The following is an 18487-nucleotide window of genomic DNA, read 5'->3' as shown; positions in this document are numbered from 1 at the left end:
ATTAATGAGAATTTAAAGTTTAGTATATTTTTAATTAATTAAAATATAAATTCAAGCTTTACATCCCTCAGTAGCAAAACTGCTTCCAAAACACTAGTAGATAAGCTTAGGCTTAGGAAAGAGCTATTTAAAATCACAATCAATAACCCAAGATAATATCTCAATTTCATCTAATTTAAGGGCCACTGAAATCGAGAATCCTCCAGGTCAAACAGCAATATAACAGTATTTAAGGGTAGCCAAAAATTACAAAAAAGTGAAGGTAACGACCAAAATATAAAAGGCATATGAGAATGTAAACAACATGAAAAAATTACCAAAATGGCTAAAATGACAAAACTGATCAGAACGATCGAAATGATAAAAAAATTGAAACATAATTTAAGCGTCCAAAATGACAGAAATGATAAAATGAATCAATGGAAATATTTGAAAAAAATTATAAAAATGAAAAAAAAAAAATCATGAAATCGAAAAAAAGATTTAAAAAAGCTTAGCTTAAAAAGTTGACAATAAAAACTTAAATTCGATAAAAACAATGCAAATGAATAATGAATAATACCAAAAAATAACATGACTGATTTTCCCAAAAATGACTTAGAAATCACACACATGACAAAAAAAAATTTAAAAATATCAACAGTTTAGAAAAGGATAAAAAGAACAAAAAATTGTAAAAATGGTTAGATTATTGTTAAAAAAAACACGAGAATGACAAAAGTGACAGAAATAAAAAAAAGTTAGCTTGTTTATAATTTTTGTCACTTTTAGTTAGTTTAACGATTCCTGCATTTTTGCAATAACCGGTATTTGCTACAAATTCTTGAAATTTTAGAATTATGTTGTTTTGTTTTTTTTTTTTTGTATTTTTGTGTAATTTAATCCTACCGTTTTTTTCAATGCTAAGCATATGCTGGGAATGAAAACTGGAATAAACACATTATGAAAACATTTTTTTTTTCGGTGAAGCCATGAGAAATAAAAATCTTTTTAGCAAACATAATTACACGCCATTAACACTCTTTTTCTGTTTTTCGTCATTTAAGTCAAAGTTTCATCCAGCGGCGAGATCAGCGCGGCTTCTAAGAACATCAACCTAACAGAGGCGGCTCTCGGTTGCAAGTGCACTATCAATTTCCGAGCTCGATAAGGGATTCGAACGAAACGTTAAGGTAAGATAAAAATTCTTTCCCCCCGACAGCATCCGAGTTTCTGCTCCTACTTGGAGTATGTATGAAATTTCTTGAAGCCGGATACTTTGGGTGTTCTTTTTTTCCCCTCCTGACTGGATCATTACCAACTGAGCAGCCAGCGAGTAAGGTTACCCCGGGCAGTGGCGCGCAGAAGGTCATCCTCCTCCCTGGCTGGTGCGCAACTTTATAGGTACAGCGACGAAAACGACGGTCGACGGACGATTCGAAGAGTCTTGATCCGATGCTGGCTGGCTGACTGGCTGGTTGTTGATGAGTAGATGAGAAGGGAAAAAAGAACATAACAATCTGGGAGACGCATAAGAGGACGCGACGACGATGCCGAGGGTGTGATCGTTGTTGGGTGACACGAAATCTTGTGCGGTTGTAGCGTTTCAAGTTGAGAGTTTGTTCTGTTTTTTCGTTTTTTTTTTTGTGACTTTAAGCGTAGCTCCTCTCGTGTGTCTTTCTGGACCCGAAATGATCTTTAGATCGTGCTAAACTCTGCAGGAAGGGAGGTTCAGGTGTCATGGTGCGGTGCGTTTTGCAGGTCTCATTGCAACAAGGGAGAGCAGCCTAGTGGAGGTCCATGGTGCGAAGACTACTTCTACTAGGAGCAACAGGCGATCAAGAGCTCACTATAAATTGGGCGCAGCGGGTTGATTAAGGCACAGTTCAATCGATTGTTTAGTGCTGTGAACAACAACTCCTGTCAGATCAACAAAAATGGCATTCAAGGTATGTGTGTCCTCTAAGAGATGTAGAAAGGTGCAGATCGAGAAGATCGAAGGAATAATCGAAGATGGTTGACGCCTGTAGTGCCATAACAAGGACTTATGCTAGCTTGTGATGAATTACTCAAAATGGAATCGTTCTTTCGTTGCAGTTCCTGACCTTCTGCGCCTTGGTGGCTGTTGCCCGCGCTGGACTCATCGCGTCTCCAGTTGCTTACTCCGCCCCAATTGCCCACGCTCCTCTGGCCTATGCCGCCCCAGTGGCTAAGACCATTGTTTCTGCCCCAGTGACGAAGACCCTCGTTGCTGCTCCAGTCGCCAAGACCTACGTTGCCGATGAGTACGACCCCAACCCACAGTACTCCTTCTCTTATGGAATCTCCGATGCTCTGACCGGAGACACCAAGAGCCAACAGGAATCGCGCAACGGAGATGTTGTTCAGGGATCTTACTCCTTGGTCGACCCAGATGGCACCAAGCGTACCGTCGAATACACCGCTGATCCCCACAACGGATTCAACGCTGTCGTCCACCGTGAACCGCTGGCTTCCAAGGCTATTGTTGCTGCTCCAGTCACCAAGGTTGTTGCCGCCCAGCCAGCTGTCTACCATGCCGCCCCAGCCGTCACCAAGACCATCGTGTCCCAGCCAGCCGTGGCTCATTATGCCGCCCCAGCTGCCTATGCCTACCATCACTAAACCAATCGAACAACAGCAAGAAGAACAAGACTGTCAAACAACAAAACAAGTACAAGCCCAAGGAACTCAAACAAACAACACAGACACAGCAACAACATAAACCATGAATCTTTTTCATTAACGTTTTGACACCCTGGCGGGTTCAGCCCCGTTCCTGCCGACCTGTAAAAATTGGCCACAAGTATTTATTGTATTTTTTGTTAAAATATATACAGTAACGTGAATGAACTCATTTGTTTTTCCACTGTTTATACATATAACCCAACTGAAAGAAAAAATGTCTAAATGCTATTACACATTTCAGGCTATGGCCTACCCATTCCGAAAACAAATTCGAAATGCTCCATTATGCAAGTTCTAACTAAAGTAATCAATTTGTTCCATGCAATTTTTAATCTTAAATGTGCATAAGGAAACTTTTTAAAACGCGAAAAACTATAAAAATCATTTAACCCTTCATTTAATGATTATCCTTTTTATGAAGAATATCGAAATATTTGGTAATGATGTATACATAAAGAAAAAATAGTGCAAAAAATTTCCTTTTCACGTATTTCAACTGTCGAAAATTACGTTTTCGGATAGATTCTGGAGGGCCGAAACACTTCATCAGGGGAGATCGGCTGCTCCTACGGAAGAACCAAAACAGTTTATTTTGGTTCTCCACATTGTTGTTTAATGGATCACTGGAAAAAGCTTATTTTCCGAGAGGAGTCGCCACTAGCGCACAAAGCCCTCAAACCTCATGATCAAAGTAGCAGGAAAATACAGAAAAATTAACGAAACATTACACTTTGGGAGATAACGCGGACAAAAGTCGGAAAAAAAACTTAATTTGTAACAGAAAGTAGACACAATGTTTACGAAAAGCTAAAATTTTGGAACTCTACCTTTCTTTACACATGAGGAAACGCAAAGAAATCAAAGCCTAAAACACCGATATTCGGCATTACATATCTCAGAATCTACTGGATCAAATTCTTCAAATTTAGTAGCTTAGAGCAACCGAAAGTGTTATGATTAATTTCGTTGAATATAGTTTCAAGATAAAATTTCAACATTTGAGTTATGCTTCTGTAGCGATCGTGTTTCAATTAGAAAGAATTAGTGCCAGAAAGAATAGCTACTGCAGTGTTCCTTTTGGTTCCACAACAAACGATTATTCATTTTGTTCCGAAAACTGGAGAGTTGAAGAAGGAATCGGATAGCAGTATCGAATATTGTAACCCAAGAAATAAAGGATTATAATAAGGAACAGATCCGTTTTTTCATATCCATCTAATTTTGCTGCAACTTAAAAAGAGATCATTTCTAGGCAATTCCGTGCTCAATAGCCATGTTCTACGTTACACTTTGAATATCTAAAGATCTGATCAGAAAAGTCTTTGTATAGAAAGAACCTCTAATGAAAAATTGATTTCAGGGAAACCCTGCATGCGGGATCGTTTTATTTTCAATTTGCTGCCATTAAGTAAATTTCAAACCGGAGTATCATTTAATCAAATCAGATATGCATAAAAGATGTTGAATTTAGTGTTATCTTCAGCGAACATTTTTTCCCGAGCACCATAAGGGGTTCATGCATGTAAAAGAACTTCCAAAATTGAACTTTTGATTTTTACAATAATTCAGACCAGTGTGTTTGTTTACAATATTAAATGAAAAATTTGGATCCATGGGTATCATGATGGTTTTAAATTTTCCTAACCGGTTCATGGCTGCATTTGGTCGTGATAGGCAATGTCGACACCAGATGGCATTGCAAGCAGTTTTGCGAAAAATTTAATAGTTTTTCTTCGGAGTGTCATGTCTGTTTGTCTGGGCTAACAAGTTCAGAAGAGTTCAGTCCTGATCTAGAGGTTTGCTAAACATAAAACGAGCAGATCTGTTTTTCAGTTCACCCTAATTTGAAATTAGGCACCCTGCTGGGCTACCTATATTCACCAAACGTGATTTTTTTTACAAATTTCAACTGGCTAGATAAGGGCCTGAGCTCCGCACATTTCCCCCTTTTATATAAACAGATATGCCACTTCCAATATATGACCATGTAATGTAAACTTATGATCTTCCGATCGTGATAAAAACGAAATGATCAAAATATTTAAAACAGAATTGTCAAATTAAACCTTTTTTGAAATATGTTTTTCTGCTAGCTTGTATTTATGACAATCTCCCATAGTTTGTTACTATATGTAACCATAGTTACTTCAGGAATTGTTTTATTTTCACAATAAATAAGAATGAGCGCAAAGGATAGGCATTAAGTAAACATGAAAAGTTTGGCTGGCAGATTTTATGAGGTTTCAATTCATATTGAAATTCATTTTTTAACAAGTTTTGATTTTCTGGACAAAGTTTAAATAATGATTTGATCGAGAAAACATGCTCATCTGAGTGAATCGAGCGCGAGCGGTGCTTAAAACGATGTGATTTTTTACTAAGCATATAGGCAATTGTCAGCAAGTTATCGTGCCTGTCAATTCCTGGCAATAAGCTAAATTTCTCCATTTTCGAACAATATCACGAAGAAGAAAATCACTTGAAAGTTTTTTTTTTCGTCGAAGCACATGGAATTATATTCAATGCTTCTAAAAAAATTTGCTTATTAATTTTGATAAGAACAGTTCTGAAAAATTCGTTTCTGAACTAAAATTTTTATTTATCATTACCTAATTTGTATTTTTTGTACATTTAGCAAATAATGTGAATAAATCCGGGCAGTCTGAAATAAAATCCAGGCATCTGAGCCGAAACGGACTCGTTTCGATATTTTCGCTGAATATCCGGGCACGCCTGCATAAAACCTGGCGATCTGGAATACCTTTTCTATACGTTCTATGACTCGTTGATGTTAAAAAAAAAACCATGAAATTGATTGATACAATTTAGAAAAAATGAAAATATAATTTAAAACCAGTACTCTTCTGCAAAATTTCACACATTTTGCGTATCGAAAATCTACCTGAAATTTTTTTAATAAAAACCGTTGCGTAGTTTCTGGGATATTTTAGATTGAATAGTAAAAGTATGATTTTTGAAGAATAACCAAGAACAACTATATCTAAAGTAACAAATATTTTAGAAACGTGAAGTTTTAAGAGATAATTGTGTGAATAATAAAACCAACTTCCTTTAGAAGAAAATTTTAACAAAAGATATCACCAGAGTGAACAGTTATAGATGCTCATATTGGAATAGTTTAGCAGAATTTTAGATAAACATTGTTAAATTGCCTATTTTTTTTTTTCAAATGTTGGAATAACAAAAAAAAATCATATGGAGAAGACAAAGTAGGCGTGACTCGCACAGACGCCAAAATTTTTTGCTCCGTGAAAAACTGAGTACTAACTGAGAAAGAAAAAGTTTAAAGGAAGAATCATAAATAACCGCAAAGGTGTACAAAATTGTAATGTGTCCTATAGCAAAATAACAATAAGTACAGAATGTGAGAAAAAATAACTCAGCTTCAGAAACTTCGATTGCTGTAGTTCCGCTATCAAAATTCAAACAGCATCAGTCTTGCTCCTGCTGACTTTAAATGTACATTAGACTGAGTCGATTTGGGGTCATTTTTTGAATTTCTCAAACCCTGGGATCTAAAAAGCTTTGTTTTTGTCCAAAACTCATCCATGATTTTTTGCAGAATTTTTAAGTAACGTTTACATGAGTAAATTTGAACTTTTAGGTTTGTATGGGAAAATTGAATATTTTGTACTGAAAAATCAACATCATTTTTGTTTCTTCTGTAGAACCGAGCCTGCTAATGGTTTTTGTGCCAATTTATAAATTTCTTCAAGGAAATTTTCCGCTGAACAACTTTGTTGAATATCATAACTTCGTATCTTTTTAGACAAAAAAGTTATAAGCTGTTTAACAGGTGTATGTCTTTTTGGATTGATAAATCATAAATTCAATTGACACCACTGCTTGTGCCCCACGAAGTATGGCATGAAAAGTGGTCTTGCAATAATTCGCTAGGCACTCAGCAGTGGTGTCAATTGAATTTCTTGTTTATCAATGCCAAAAGACATACACCTGTTAAAGAGCTAATAACTTTTTTGTCTAAAAAGATACGAAGTTATGATATTCAACAAAATTGTTCAGCGGAAAATGTCCTGTGAGAAATTTATAAATTGGCACAAAAACCATTAGCAGGCTCGGTTCTACAGAAGAAACAAAAATGATGTTGATTTTTCAGTACAAAATATTCAATTTTCCCATACAAACCTAAAAGTTCAAATTTACTCATGTAAACGTTACTTAAAAATTCTGCAAAAAATCATGGATGAGTTTTGGCCAAAACGAAGCTTTTAAGACCCCAGGGTTTGAAAAATTCAAAAATGACCTCAAATCGACTCAGTCTAATGTACATACGGTTCCTAATAAGCGAAGAATGTGTTCTGTCGATGATATTTTTTGTTTTTTTTACGATTTTAGACGTAGGCGTTGTATGATTTTTTTTAAATTAAGTTATTGTACATAAAGCATATGAAGCGTTTTGAAGGGAACTCCTATCTATTCTGCACGTATCCTGGCTGTGCAAATCCGGGCTATTTTACCTAAAAACCTAGTAAAATTCGAAAAATTAATAAAAAAAAAAACATTTGAAACTTTATTTTCGAAACACATCAGCAGATTTTAGATCGTAATGAAGGCGAAAAAAATCGTTTTCGGACGCAAAAATCATAGATTATAATCACCCAATTTAAGCTTTTCAAAATCGGGCTAAATCCAGGCGTTTTTCAACCAAATTCGGGCAACCGGGCCGAACAGGATGTTTATTGGATTCAACATCCCATCAAATCTGAAATTCTGTGATCTCCAATTTCCACTGTAATGGTGAGTAAAAAAATACTATCAAACGTGTTGTGCAAGAAACCACACAGCTTACAACATGAATCCAATCAAATGGATTCCCAAATTTACTTTGACACTTCCGAAAAGGTTAACGTCCCCACCTGGGGTTCAACAAAAACAAAACACTTTTAATCGGTGATTCAACCTAACGTGACAGACAGCTTCCATTAAGTCTAACTAGAGCTACGAGAGAGAAAATACTAGAAAAAAAATAAATACATTTATTAATCCGTCCCAACTACAACATGATGAACGCAGCACAACTGACCGTGACTTTGTCGCGACACGTGCCCTCAGGTGAATTAGACTTTTTTTCTTCTCAGCTCCCAAGCGCACCGGTACAATCTTCAGACCCCGTGTCGTCGTCTGTCAAATCTGGTGTGAGTAGCCCCCTCTAGCGGTGGATTTTGACTGCCAAGGTCACTTCCATCAGCCAGAGGTGCCAGCCTGCCAACATAGGCCTCGACAGTTCAAGCCCAACCACGAAGGTGCAGATCGATATCTGCTCGCGCCGCCTAGCTGCGAAGTGATCGCGCTTTTTTTTACTCCTCCTGCTCACGTGATTATAAAAAAGGCGGCAATAGATTTTAATTGGATTTTTGGCTGCTGGGTCCATATATCAATTTCCAATCGAAGCTCTATGGCAGGGTATGGTTTGTTTATGGACCTACCCAGATGAATGATGTCTCGTTTTGAGTTGTTTTTTTTCCTCTTCTCGTCGAACACGATCGAATCTCGTGTTTGGTGCTGCGTTCATATGTCTTCTACCTGGAGTGCAAGAGAACTTCGGTGGTTCCACCAATCGAATCGAAGTTTAAGGCCTATTGTATGACACACAAGTTGAACGAGTTCACTTTTTTGGCAAAGTCGACGACCTTTGCCTAGCTCATTACAGGTTGCTTCCTGGACAGATTTTAGCATTGCTGAATTTAAAGCTCACTGAGTATCCTATTTCAGTTTGCAATTTTTTTTTCTCATGTTAATTCTACGGTAGAAGTACCATTAGCGTTCTGAATTATTAGTTTCTGCTCGAGTAAAACCTATGGGCGGCAGAGAAAAGACCACAAGCTATGAGACATTCACCGTGCATGCCGAAGGAAGGATTGAGTTCATGGATTTCGAGTGCATTTGATTGGTTATCCAGAATTCCGCTACAAGGAAAGCGTGGGTTGCGAAATTTTTTGAGCACACTGCTAAAATGTTTAGGAAAAATATTTCAATTTATTAAAACTTCAATAAAAAAAAAACTAGATATTTAAAGGTATCATGGAAAACTCTCCGAGTCTCCGAAAATTGAAAATTGGAAAGCTGAGAATTTAGAATTAAATCTGAAAAATTGCAACGAAAACCGTTGGACTTCCAAATATTTTCATCAGTAAAAAATTCGTTTATGTAACCTTAAATAAACTTTGTTATTCAAATGCTTAATTTTGTCCATTTATAAAAGCAAACTCATTTACTTCAGTAAGCTTCCGGGCCGCACAAATCCCGACTGATTTATCTAAATACCTGTAACAACCCGGGCATTTGATTTCAAAATTATCTTCCAAAAATCCGGGCAATAAATATCCGCCCAAATTTGGTCAAAACTCAGAAAAACTCAAAAAAAATAAATATAAAAAACTTAAAGAAATTATATTTTTCATCAAAAATCAATAACAAATTTCGATTTGTATTTTAGGCTTTCAGAAAACCATTCATGATTATTTTCATAGAACTTTTTCAAAGAATTACGGTTATGACACATAAATTGAAAAAAAATGACCACAATTTGTTTTTTTTTGTTTCATTTGACAAATAAAGTAAAAAAAATCCGAGGGAAACAGGAAAAATCCAAAATTGATTTTTGATGTCCAATGATGACCAACATAATATGTCGAAAAATGGTATTGTTTCGGAAAAAATGGACAGAAAACGACTTAAAAATTTCAAAAACCACTTAAGGGGGGACCAAAGCAAATCCAGAAAGTCGAATCAAAAATCACTTAAAAGTGCATGAAACGTCGATATTAGGTGTTACATCAAAAAAAAAAATAGATGAAAAAATCGTCTTTCTTGGACGATTTTCGTAAAATCGGCTGTTTTCCGGAAAATCGATTAAATCTTAAAAATGCAATTATTTTGAAAAAACCTTTTCTTTTTTTTTCCTTATTTTAATTTTTATCTTTATAATTTTTTTTTCGTTTTGCCATTTTTGTCATTTTTAGCATTTTTGTCATTTTTGTAATTCTTGTCATATTTGTCATTTTTGTCATATTTTTGCCATAATTTTTGTCATTTATGTAATTTTTGTCATTTTTGTTATTTTTGTCATTTTTGTCATTTTGTCATTTTTGTCATTTTTGTCATTTTTGACATTTTTGTCATTTTTGTCAATTTTGTAATTTTTGTCATTTTTGTCTTTCTTGTGATTTTTGTATTTTTTGTCGTTTTTGTCATTTTTGTCATTTTTTTCATTTTTTGTCCTTTTTGTGATTTTTGTAATTTTTGTTATTTTTAATATTTTAGTCATTTTCGTCTTTTTTGTCTCCTTGTCGATTTTGTCATTTTTGTCAATTTTGTAATTTTTATAATTTTTGTCATTTTTGTCTTTTTTGTTTTTTTTTTGTCATTTTTGTTATTTTAGTCATTTTTGTCATTTTTGTCATTTTTAATGATTTTTGTCGTTTTTCTCAATATTTATGTCATTTTTGTCTTTTTTTTTGTCTTTCATTCATTTTTGTCATTCTTTTTTTTTTTTGTCATTTTTCGTGATTTTTCTGATTTATGTCATTTTTGTCATCTTTGTCATTTTTGTTATTTTTGTCTTTTTTGTTATTTTTTTTTTGTTTTGTCATTTTGTTATTTCGGTTCTTTTGTTTTTTTTTTTTTTTTGTCATTTTTTGTTACTTTTGTTGTCAGTTTTGTCATTTTTGTAATTTTGTTCGTTTTTGTCATTTTTGTCGTTTTAACATTTTAGTCATTTTAGTCATTTTTTCATTTTGAGTCATTTGGTATCAATTACGATTTTCCGATTTTCTTCGGTCCCCCTTTGATGTTTTTGCTCAAAAAGTGCAAATAGTGTTTTTTTTTGTATTTGCTTTAAACTCAGGTCAAATAAGCTTATTTGGTTATTTGAATACAGAATAAGTTTTTATAAGAGAGCCTTCAATGTCGTTAAAAAAAACTTTTTTTATGCTCAAATCAAATAAGCTAAATCTCGAGCAAATTTAAAGATTGTAACTGTTGATGAAAATAAATCAAATTTTCCAAATAAAATAAATTTAATGAATTTATGCGGTTCAAACCTGATTCTTACTATCTCGATCCAAATTCAAGGATTAAGTTTGAAATTCGGCTTTTGAAAGAACCGCAATATTAATTTTGTTGAATAATAGATATATAAAATTGAATTCCCATTTTTTTTAAGGAAAGATTAAATGTTACTTTATCCGCAAATGTTTTTCATGAAAATAAACATAATTTTTTATTTTGAATCCGACGTGCAAATCTTAAATGAAATATGAATTTCGAATGATAAATGTTATTCTGAGTTTTCAATTCAGGATGACCATTTTTATGTTTTATCATGTTTGAATTTTTGCATAAGAATTAAGTTTAAGAACTTTAAATCTGAATATGAAACAAAAACTCAGGATATTTTCTATTTTTGTTCAGAGGAAAATTGAAAATTGAAAATACGCATTATGTAGCCGTAAACTGTCCGATCCGGTGCAAGCGTGTCGCTTATGCGCCACCCTTAAAAGGGTCGACACACCAAGATCAATTTGCCCGGCTGAGACTCTCCACAAGGCGAGTCCTTATAGCTCTTCCAAAAGGTAAGAAGGATCGAGACAGTTCGACTTGCCAAAATCAGCGGCCGATGAACTCAAGTTTAACTCGGCCAACTCACAAAAATATTCAAATTCTAGAAAGTTTTCCAAAAATCCCCCAGTAGAAATCCCTCATACCTGAAAATTAATCATCATAGGTCCACGAAACTACTCGGCACCAGATGGCGACTGTGAGTGGAAGTTGCTAGAGCTAAAATTCTCAACATCAAAATTTAAATTCTAATTCGTGTCGCGTAGTGATGGAATTTCAAAATCTCCAATTAAAACTCTCAGATAGGCTTACTAAGTAACTGTATTCAAAACGTCATAAATCGGAATTTCATAATAATATATTGCTTATTTCATTAATCAGTAACGGGTATTTCATTTTGCTAGCATTTAATCGTAAGTATGTACAGTATCATAATTTCTTGGATCCTATTTCAGTTACTCCTTCTTATTCATTCTCTCTTTCTAGCCTACCTAACAGTGCGTGCGATTTCTAATTCTCTCTTCTACTCCGTGCAGTGCATGCGTTCGGCTGTTCGGTCTCCGCGCCGATCAGCTACTCTCGTTCCAAATTCAGGGTCGTCCAATAGTTGTGGTACGAATGCATTCGATTTAATATTAACGTTTAGATCATGATCAAATTAAAGGGGTTTATTCAAGGCCGCGGCCGGTGCAAATTTGCGTGTCGATATAGTGGTAATTTAGCAGTGGAATAAATTCATATTTCAGTCAGCAAAACAATTTCGGATGATGTTTTCAAAACAGCATTTGCGACGAATGTCGCAGTAATATGGGCGTCGGATGTGGACGCGTACTAAATGAGGGGAAGGCAAAGACGAAGTTATTCAATAGTTTCGACTCACCATGTGCGCTGCAAGGGATCATACCTCTCTCGGTGAACTTCTCCCGCTCGGCTCAACCTGCTGTAGGGAGGCAATGACGTCACTGCTGTTGGTTCGGATGCTGCTGATTGTCGGGTGGTTGTACTGCTGACGAGGCTTCGCTCCTGGTGGAGCAAACCGAAGTCGTCGTGGTGACGGGGTTTCCCGGGTGGTTACTTCCGGGCCTTTTCCAACCAAAGGGGTGGAGGGGGGCTTCTTGGCGTGGTGGTTCCGTGTGATGGGTTCGTACTGGAAAAACTTGGTCACGCCGTCGGCCTTTGAGGGGAAACTTCCGATGGTTTGCAGTTGAAGCTTCGAGCAATTGAGCACGTGATGACGGTGTGCTCGATTCCGGCGGTTGCCGGGCAATCTGGTCGTGCTTAGTAAAGCTTAGCGGGTGCTGGAAACTGCTGTTGGTGAAATAATGTGCCTTACGGCAACTGCATTAGCACTGACACGGGCACGGTTTTCACGCACGACTTTACCTGCTCTTTTTGTAAATCTTGCACGCACTTCGACCCTACTCTGAACTGTTACTGTGTAGCTTAATTGGATAGCTACACAAAAAGGAAAGAATTAATTTTTGATTTTGAAATCATATCACTATTTAGTACCTTTTTAACAGCAAAGGTTTAACTCGGTCGCGGTTAAATAAAAAGCCACTTCCATGCACAATCACAACCCAGATTGAAGTGATTTGTGGAGTGCAGCCTCAGATCAGGGCAAGAGATCTCGGTCGTTGACCTAAGCAGGAAATACGTTTTTCCCGAGCGACCTTTAGAAAACCTTCGGGATTCTGAATAATTAAGATCGTCGCTCGCTCATCAGCTGGACTTTGGATCTTGCCCTCTCAACCCAGACCTTATGAAACATTGTAAGGAAACGGCTTAAGGTGAATAAGCCACGGAAATCAATCTTCGAACATACGTTCGATAAAGACATCGAATCGAGCAGTTCCAATAGACTACTGTAAGGCGCCAAACCGATACCTTGAATCGGTTTGTGGAGATCGAAATTTTCAAATGGTGCAACTGCTACATAACACCAGACTTGTTTCACGAAAATTTGGCTTCAGAAGGAAACCAAATTTTCGTGAGGGGAAAACCAGTTGAAAATTTTACTAACTTATCTAATACTATGTACAAAATAAAAACTAAAACTATCCTAAGTATTTACAAAATTCATTTATTCAAAAAGGGTTCACCATAAAAGGGAGTAAACATTCACATCTTGATTTTCCTCGCAGGCTATTTGGCTTTCTTGGTTTCACAATTAATCCACATTACACCTGAATCTCACGTACTGAGAATTCGAACCCAAAATAGTTCCTTACATTGGTCGATTGGTCCTGAAAACTTCAAACGAATTTGAAACAAATAATTTCGCACCAATCTCCCATCCCGCGTAATGAAACTTCTTCATAAACTTAACCCCCAAAACAGGTAATTCCGTAAATCAACCCCAATCAATTGTTTGGGAAAAAAAATTCTTTACAGAATATACCGCAGTTCACTTTCCTAAGTGACTAACTAAATACTCCTCCTAAAACCGGAAATCTCCCTGATCTTGACTATACCCCAGTTCTTAAACTGGTCAAATAAGTCGAATCTGGTAGAAGAAATCCCACATGAACATCATATCGTTCAATGTTTAAACCCCGAAATCACATTTCGGATAACAAACACTTCCGCAGTAACGTTCTTGAAAACCTCAATCTTTTAGTTGCGAAATTTGCATCGAAAAACTTTCGATTAATATCATACGCAACCGATTATGCGTACCGCATACCCTTAATCTCAACAGCTAAAAACTCCAATACACCGAAACCAAGTTGGCCGCACGGCCGCGAGCAACGTCAAGTAGTGAATGTAAACAAACGAAACATGTTAGAAATTTTTGTGCCTTCATCAATTTTCCCAACATTTTCGGTTCAAATCATCAGCTTTGTGTCGAAAATGTGTTTAAATGTTCTTTGAGGTAAGCGATTATATTCTGACGGTGAAAATAGTGGTGAGTAAATCTTATTTTATTGCTTTTCCAGTGCAGGAGGATCTCCGAAGTTGGCGCTTTAGAGGTGCGATGGGCGAAGAGTTTCTACGCTGGCGCACCCATAACCGAGGGCCTGATGGGTTGAACATCGACTTCAAGGCGACCTTTTTGAAGAAGGCTCCATCATCGACGATAAGGAAACTGCTATCGGTCCATCGGTAAGTTTTGAAAACAAATTCTAATTCCTCTTTTTTTTAGGTGCGGCTGGGAGTAGTGCCTTCGCTAGCGTCCGCTAGAGGGCAGTTTCGAGCCGCGTTATCGACCGGCTTGTTCCGAGATGTGCCGTTTCTCGTGATTTAGTCTGTCCTCTCGATGAATGGATTCTGGTGCCGTCGCTTCATTGCTATGTTTCCGGAGAAAATCAAAATTTCTTCAAATTCTGGACCGTTCTTGTTGCCTTCAAACTGACGAGTCCGATGATCATCCAACCGAAGAATTGTTGTTGGACTCCAACACTCCAGGAACTTATTTTATCCTGGAATGGCCTCCTCGAAGACGGATCCTGATTTGATCCAAGGATGCTGCTATCGATCCAAAGATAAGGCTAGTGAACTGATTTTAATTTTTTTTTCTTTTTTTTTTTTTTTAGGTGCAACCAGTCGACCGGGTGACAATGATGCTGGATGAATCCACGACGTTTCCGGTTCCGATTCTGATCTGACGACGTCTGCTAATAGGTTTGACTGGCGATGACTTGGGAACGATTTTACATGGAATCAACCACACTGGCAAAACGGAACCAGAATAAATTCCGAAAAAATGTTCCTCCATAGGAACCTAAGCCACATTCGTCCCACTCAAGGGAAAATTGTTCAACCTGTCTCATTTGGTAACGTTCTTGAAGGCAGATTGTGATGGATTGTGTTGGAACTTGCAACACGACGAGGCGATGGCATCTTGCAGGTCACCAAATACCGAAATAAAAAAAAATTGGACTCATGCTGCCTAATATAGCGCAGGGAAAAAACGCTGTGCTTTTTTATGTGGCAAGCACGGTTGTTTTCTGACGAAATCCGCAAAGGCATAAATCTCCGATCAACGGTACGATGCAATCTTGCCGGATCCAGACTGTCGAACACTGGACCCCAGGCTGGCTGTCAGAAAGCCGTATAAGTGCTATGCACTTTCACGTGGCAACTCATATCGACTCCACGTTAATTCTATTCTAAAATACCGAAATACTAATATTCATATACTAAAAAAAAAACAACAAAATTCAAATAATACTGAAAAACTAAAAACTACAAAATAATATTTCCAATTTAACTCTTCCACCTAGCTACTTAAGGACTTGATGTTAGAATTAAGGACCCATTGTAACTATAGTAAGTAAGGGAAGAAAACTCTATGTAAGTGGGAAAACAAAACCACATTAATTTTAATACTAACACTAGGTTAAGTTTGTGAATTACTGCTAACATTATTAAAAATAGAAAATATTGAGAAAAAATGAGAAAGGTGATGAATATTAGGTTCAGGTTAGGGAAAATTTGCGTAATGCCAGCTTTGCCACCTATTTCTCATTTCCAACCTTTTTTTTCATGTACAGGGCCGTCGCGACCGGTTTTTTTTTATCGCGAGTGTAGGCGTAAAATCTTTTTTTTTTTTTTTTTTTGTTAGGCGCGTATTTTTTTTTAACCCACTTTGACGGAGGTTCAACGATTTCCTACACTTCTCAACCAAATTTCCAAAAAGTTGCAGCCAGCTCGATTGACTAGGGTTGCTCAACATTGTCCTTACGGACTTCTGAGTCTGAATGCGATCAGCGTCCGGGTTTCCCCACCGCCGGACTCACGCTTTAACTTCCGACGAATCGTACTCCTCATCAACGTCATCGACTCCGAGTTTCTGGTTGGGTAGGTCATCGTTCTAACGGTGTACCGAAGAACTCGCTATAATATTCTGGTCGAGGGGAAGGCAATTGGCTGAAACTTAGTGGAAAATGTTTAAGTTGTTTAAGAAATTTAGAAGAAACACTCGTACTAAATCGATCGCAAGATCTCCCCCAGTAATGAAACTTTTCTTGCAAGATCGTAACGATATTTTCAGTCGCCAGTGCTATCGCCGCTGGTGTAATTGTCCATTCTCTATTTAAGATCTTCATAGCTATAACAACGTCTTCCGAACTCTAGATAGTTCAAGAAGCTCCTGCAAACTTTTTCAGAAACTTGCAGTGAAAAATCCCCAATCTTTTCCCCTCTGGGGTCTCCAGATCGTAGCAGTGACTTCCGACTACGCGTTTCACGATAGCTAGAATATATTTTGGGGCCAGTTTCCCACAATACCCTTTCCCCTTATCTGACTGTTCAGTATTCTTTTTGAGGACCCTCTCCCCTTCCTTATACGTCGCACAGTTCGCGTTCGACCTCAAGTTATAGTACGACGAATGTTTCTCGTAGGCGCGTTTCAGATTTTTGCGGACGTCCTCAAACAACTTCTCTCTCTCTTCCGGCTGTAATAGGCTATTACTCGCGTTCGTGTCCCTCAGGTGCCGATAATCTTTTCCGTCCTCTACTTTGTTCCTGCCGAACATCAGGAAATACGGAGAATAGCGCGTGGCTTCGTGGACCGAATTTCGAACAGCGTTCGCGATCGTTTGGACGTTATTCGCCCATTCCTTATGGTCGGCCTTAATTGAAGCACGAATGGCGGTCGTGATAACGCGATTAACTCTCTCTGAGTCATTTACCTGTGGATGGTAATTAGGTGTTCTCCAATGAGTAACGCCGTACTTTTTTAACAAACTCTGGAACATATTAGAAGCGAATTGAACCCCGTTGTCCGACAGCACCACTTCCGGTACCCCGAACAGTAAGAATAGGTTGTTCTCTACGAATTGTACAAGCGACTCCGCGGTTGCTTGTCGAAATGGTTGAACCATTACGAACTTGCTAAAGAGATCGGTGACTACAAGCAAACACGTACTTCTACTTTTCCCCGATGCCGGTAATGGTCCAACATAGTCCATGGTCAAGAATTGCCATGGGTATTCGGCAATTTTTTTCTGAGTAGACATAGGCGGTGTAGTGTTCTTGTTGGTAGCTTTGCTGGTCTGACAGACCAGGCAGGACTTGCAAAGTTTTCGAACTTCGGAGCTCATGAGAGGCCAGAAATATTTCTGTCTTACAGCTGCGAGGGTCTTTTCCGCTCCGAGGTGAGCTTGATTGTGGATTTCCTCAACGATTTCCTTGCGCGACGGTTTCGGCGGGTACTTCTTCCACAAAAATCGCGCGTCTTCCAACCTTCCCTCAGTCTTCACGTATTTTATAATCCCTCCATCGACAACGCGGAAATCGGGATATTTCTCCGGCTCTTTGCTGATGTTATCCAACAGATTTTGGTATTCGCTATCGATCGGCATGGTAGAAATGGCATCCACAGACCTCGACAGACAATCGGCTAGGACATTGCTTTTTCCCTTGCGGTACTCAAGTTCAATGTCGTAGGACTGTATCTTAAGAGCCCACCTTAGGAGTTTAGAGTTCCCTGTTTCGACGCCCATTGTGAAGAGCCACAGCAAACTACGCGCGTCGGTCACGATTTTGAATCTCGTCCCCTCCACGTAGTGCCGGAAATGCTCGATGGCTAAGAGAACTCCTAGGCACTCTTTCTCCACTGCTGCATACCTCCGCTGTGTGCTGCTGAGCTTCTTGCTGAAGTATGCCACGACCCTAGTATTTCCTTCGACTACTTGGACAAGAGCCGCTCCTACCGCGTTGTCCGAAGCATCCGACTCGATCACGAAAGGCTGACTAAAATCAGGATTACCCAGGATAGGTGCCGAAACCAGAGCTCCTTTTAGCTCGGTGAACGCCTGCTCCGCTTGTTCGGTCCAGGAGAACTTAGCTTTGACCTTTTTCAGTAAGTCTGAAATCGGCGCGACAATCCTACTATAGTCCTTGATGAACCGCTGATAAAAACCCGCCAATCCTAACAAGCGGCGAATATCCTTGACGGATTTCGGACGTGCGTAGTCCAGAATAGGTCCAATCCGCGAATTATCGATTGATACTCCCTCATCCGTTAATAAGTAACCTAAGTAGGTCACCTGCTTCCTACAAAAACGGCTTTTATCTAGCGAGATGGTCAAATTAGCTCCAGACAGTCTCCAAGCAACAATTTTTAATAGTTTGATGTGCTCGCTGAACGTGTTCGTTGCGATGACGATGTCGTCGAGATATACGAACACGTGTGGCTCCAAATCAAATCCAATAACCCGTGACATAAGTCGGCACATGCTGAAAGGTGCGTTGG

At 38.0% G+C, this 18487-nt stretch overlaps 2 protein-coding genes across 2 annotated transcripts in view; one reads left to right on the top strand and one right to left on the bottom strand.

The window, feature by feature from the left end:
• The window catches only part of LOC129746891 (cuticle protein-like), a 78030-nt gene that overhangs the window by 30218 nt on the left and 29325 nt on the right, over positions 1–18487 (bottom strand). The window lies entirely within an intron of this gene.
• LOC129746938 (larval cuticle protein A3A-like) lies at positions 1769–2850 on the top strand. Its single transcript, XM_055740897.1, has 2 exons — positions 1769–1928; positions 2077–2850. Exons 1-2 carry the CDS (start codon positions 1917–1919, stop codon positions 2620–2622), a joined length of 558 nt encoding a protein of 185 aa, XP_055596872.1. The 5' UTR covers positions 1769–1916; the 3' UTR covers positions 2623–2850.

Source organism: Uranotaenia lowii, chromosome 1 (assembly GCF_029784155.1).
Source record: "Uranotaenia lowii strain MFRU-FL chromosome 1, ASM2978415v1, whole genome shotgun sequence".
NCBI classification, from domain to species: domain Eukaryota; kingdom Metazoa; phylum Arthropoda; class Insecta; order Diptera; family Culicidae; genus Uranotaenia; species Uranotaenia lowii.
Note: the sequence above shows the minus strand (reverse complement) of the source record. Positions and strands in the feature narration are given on the sequence as shown.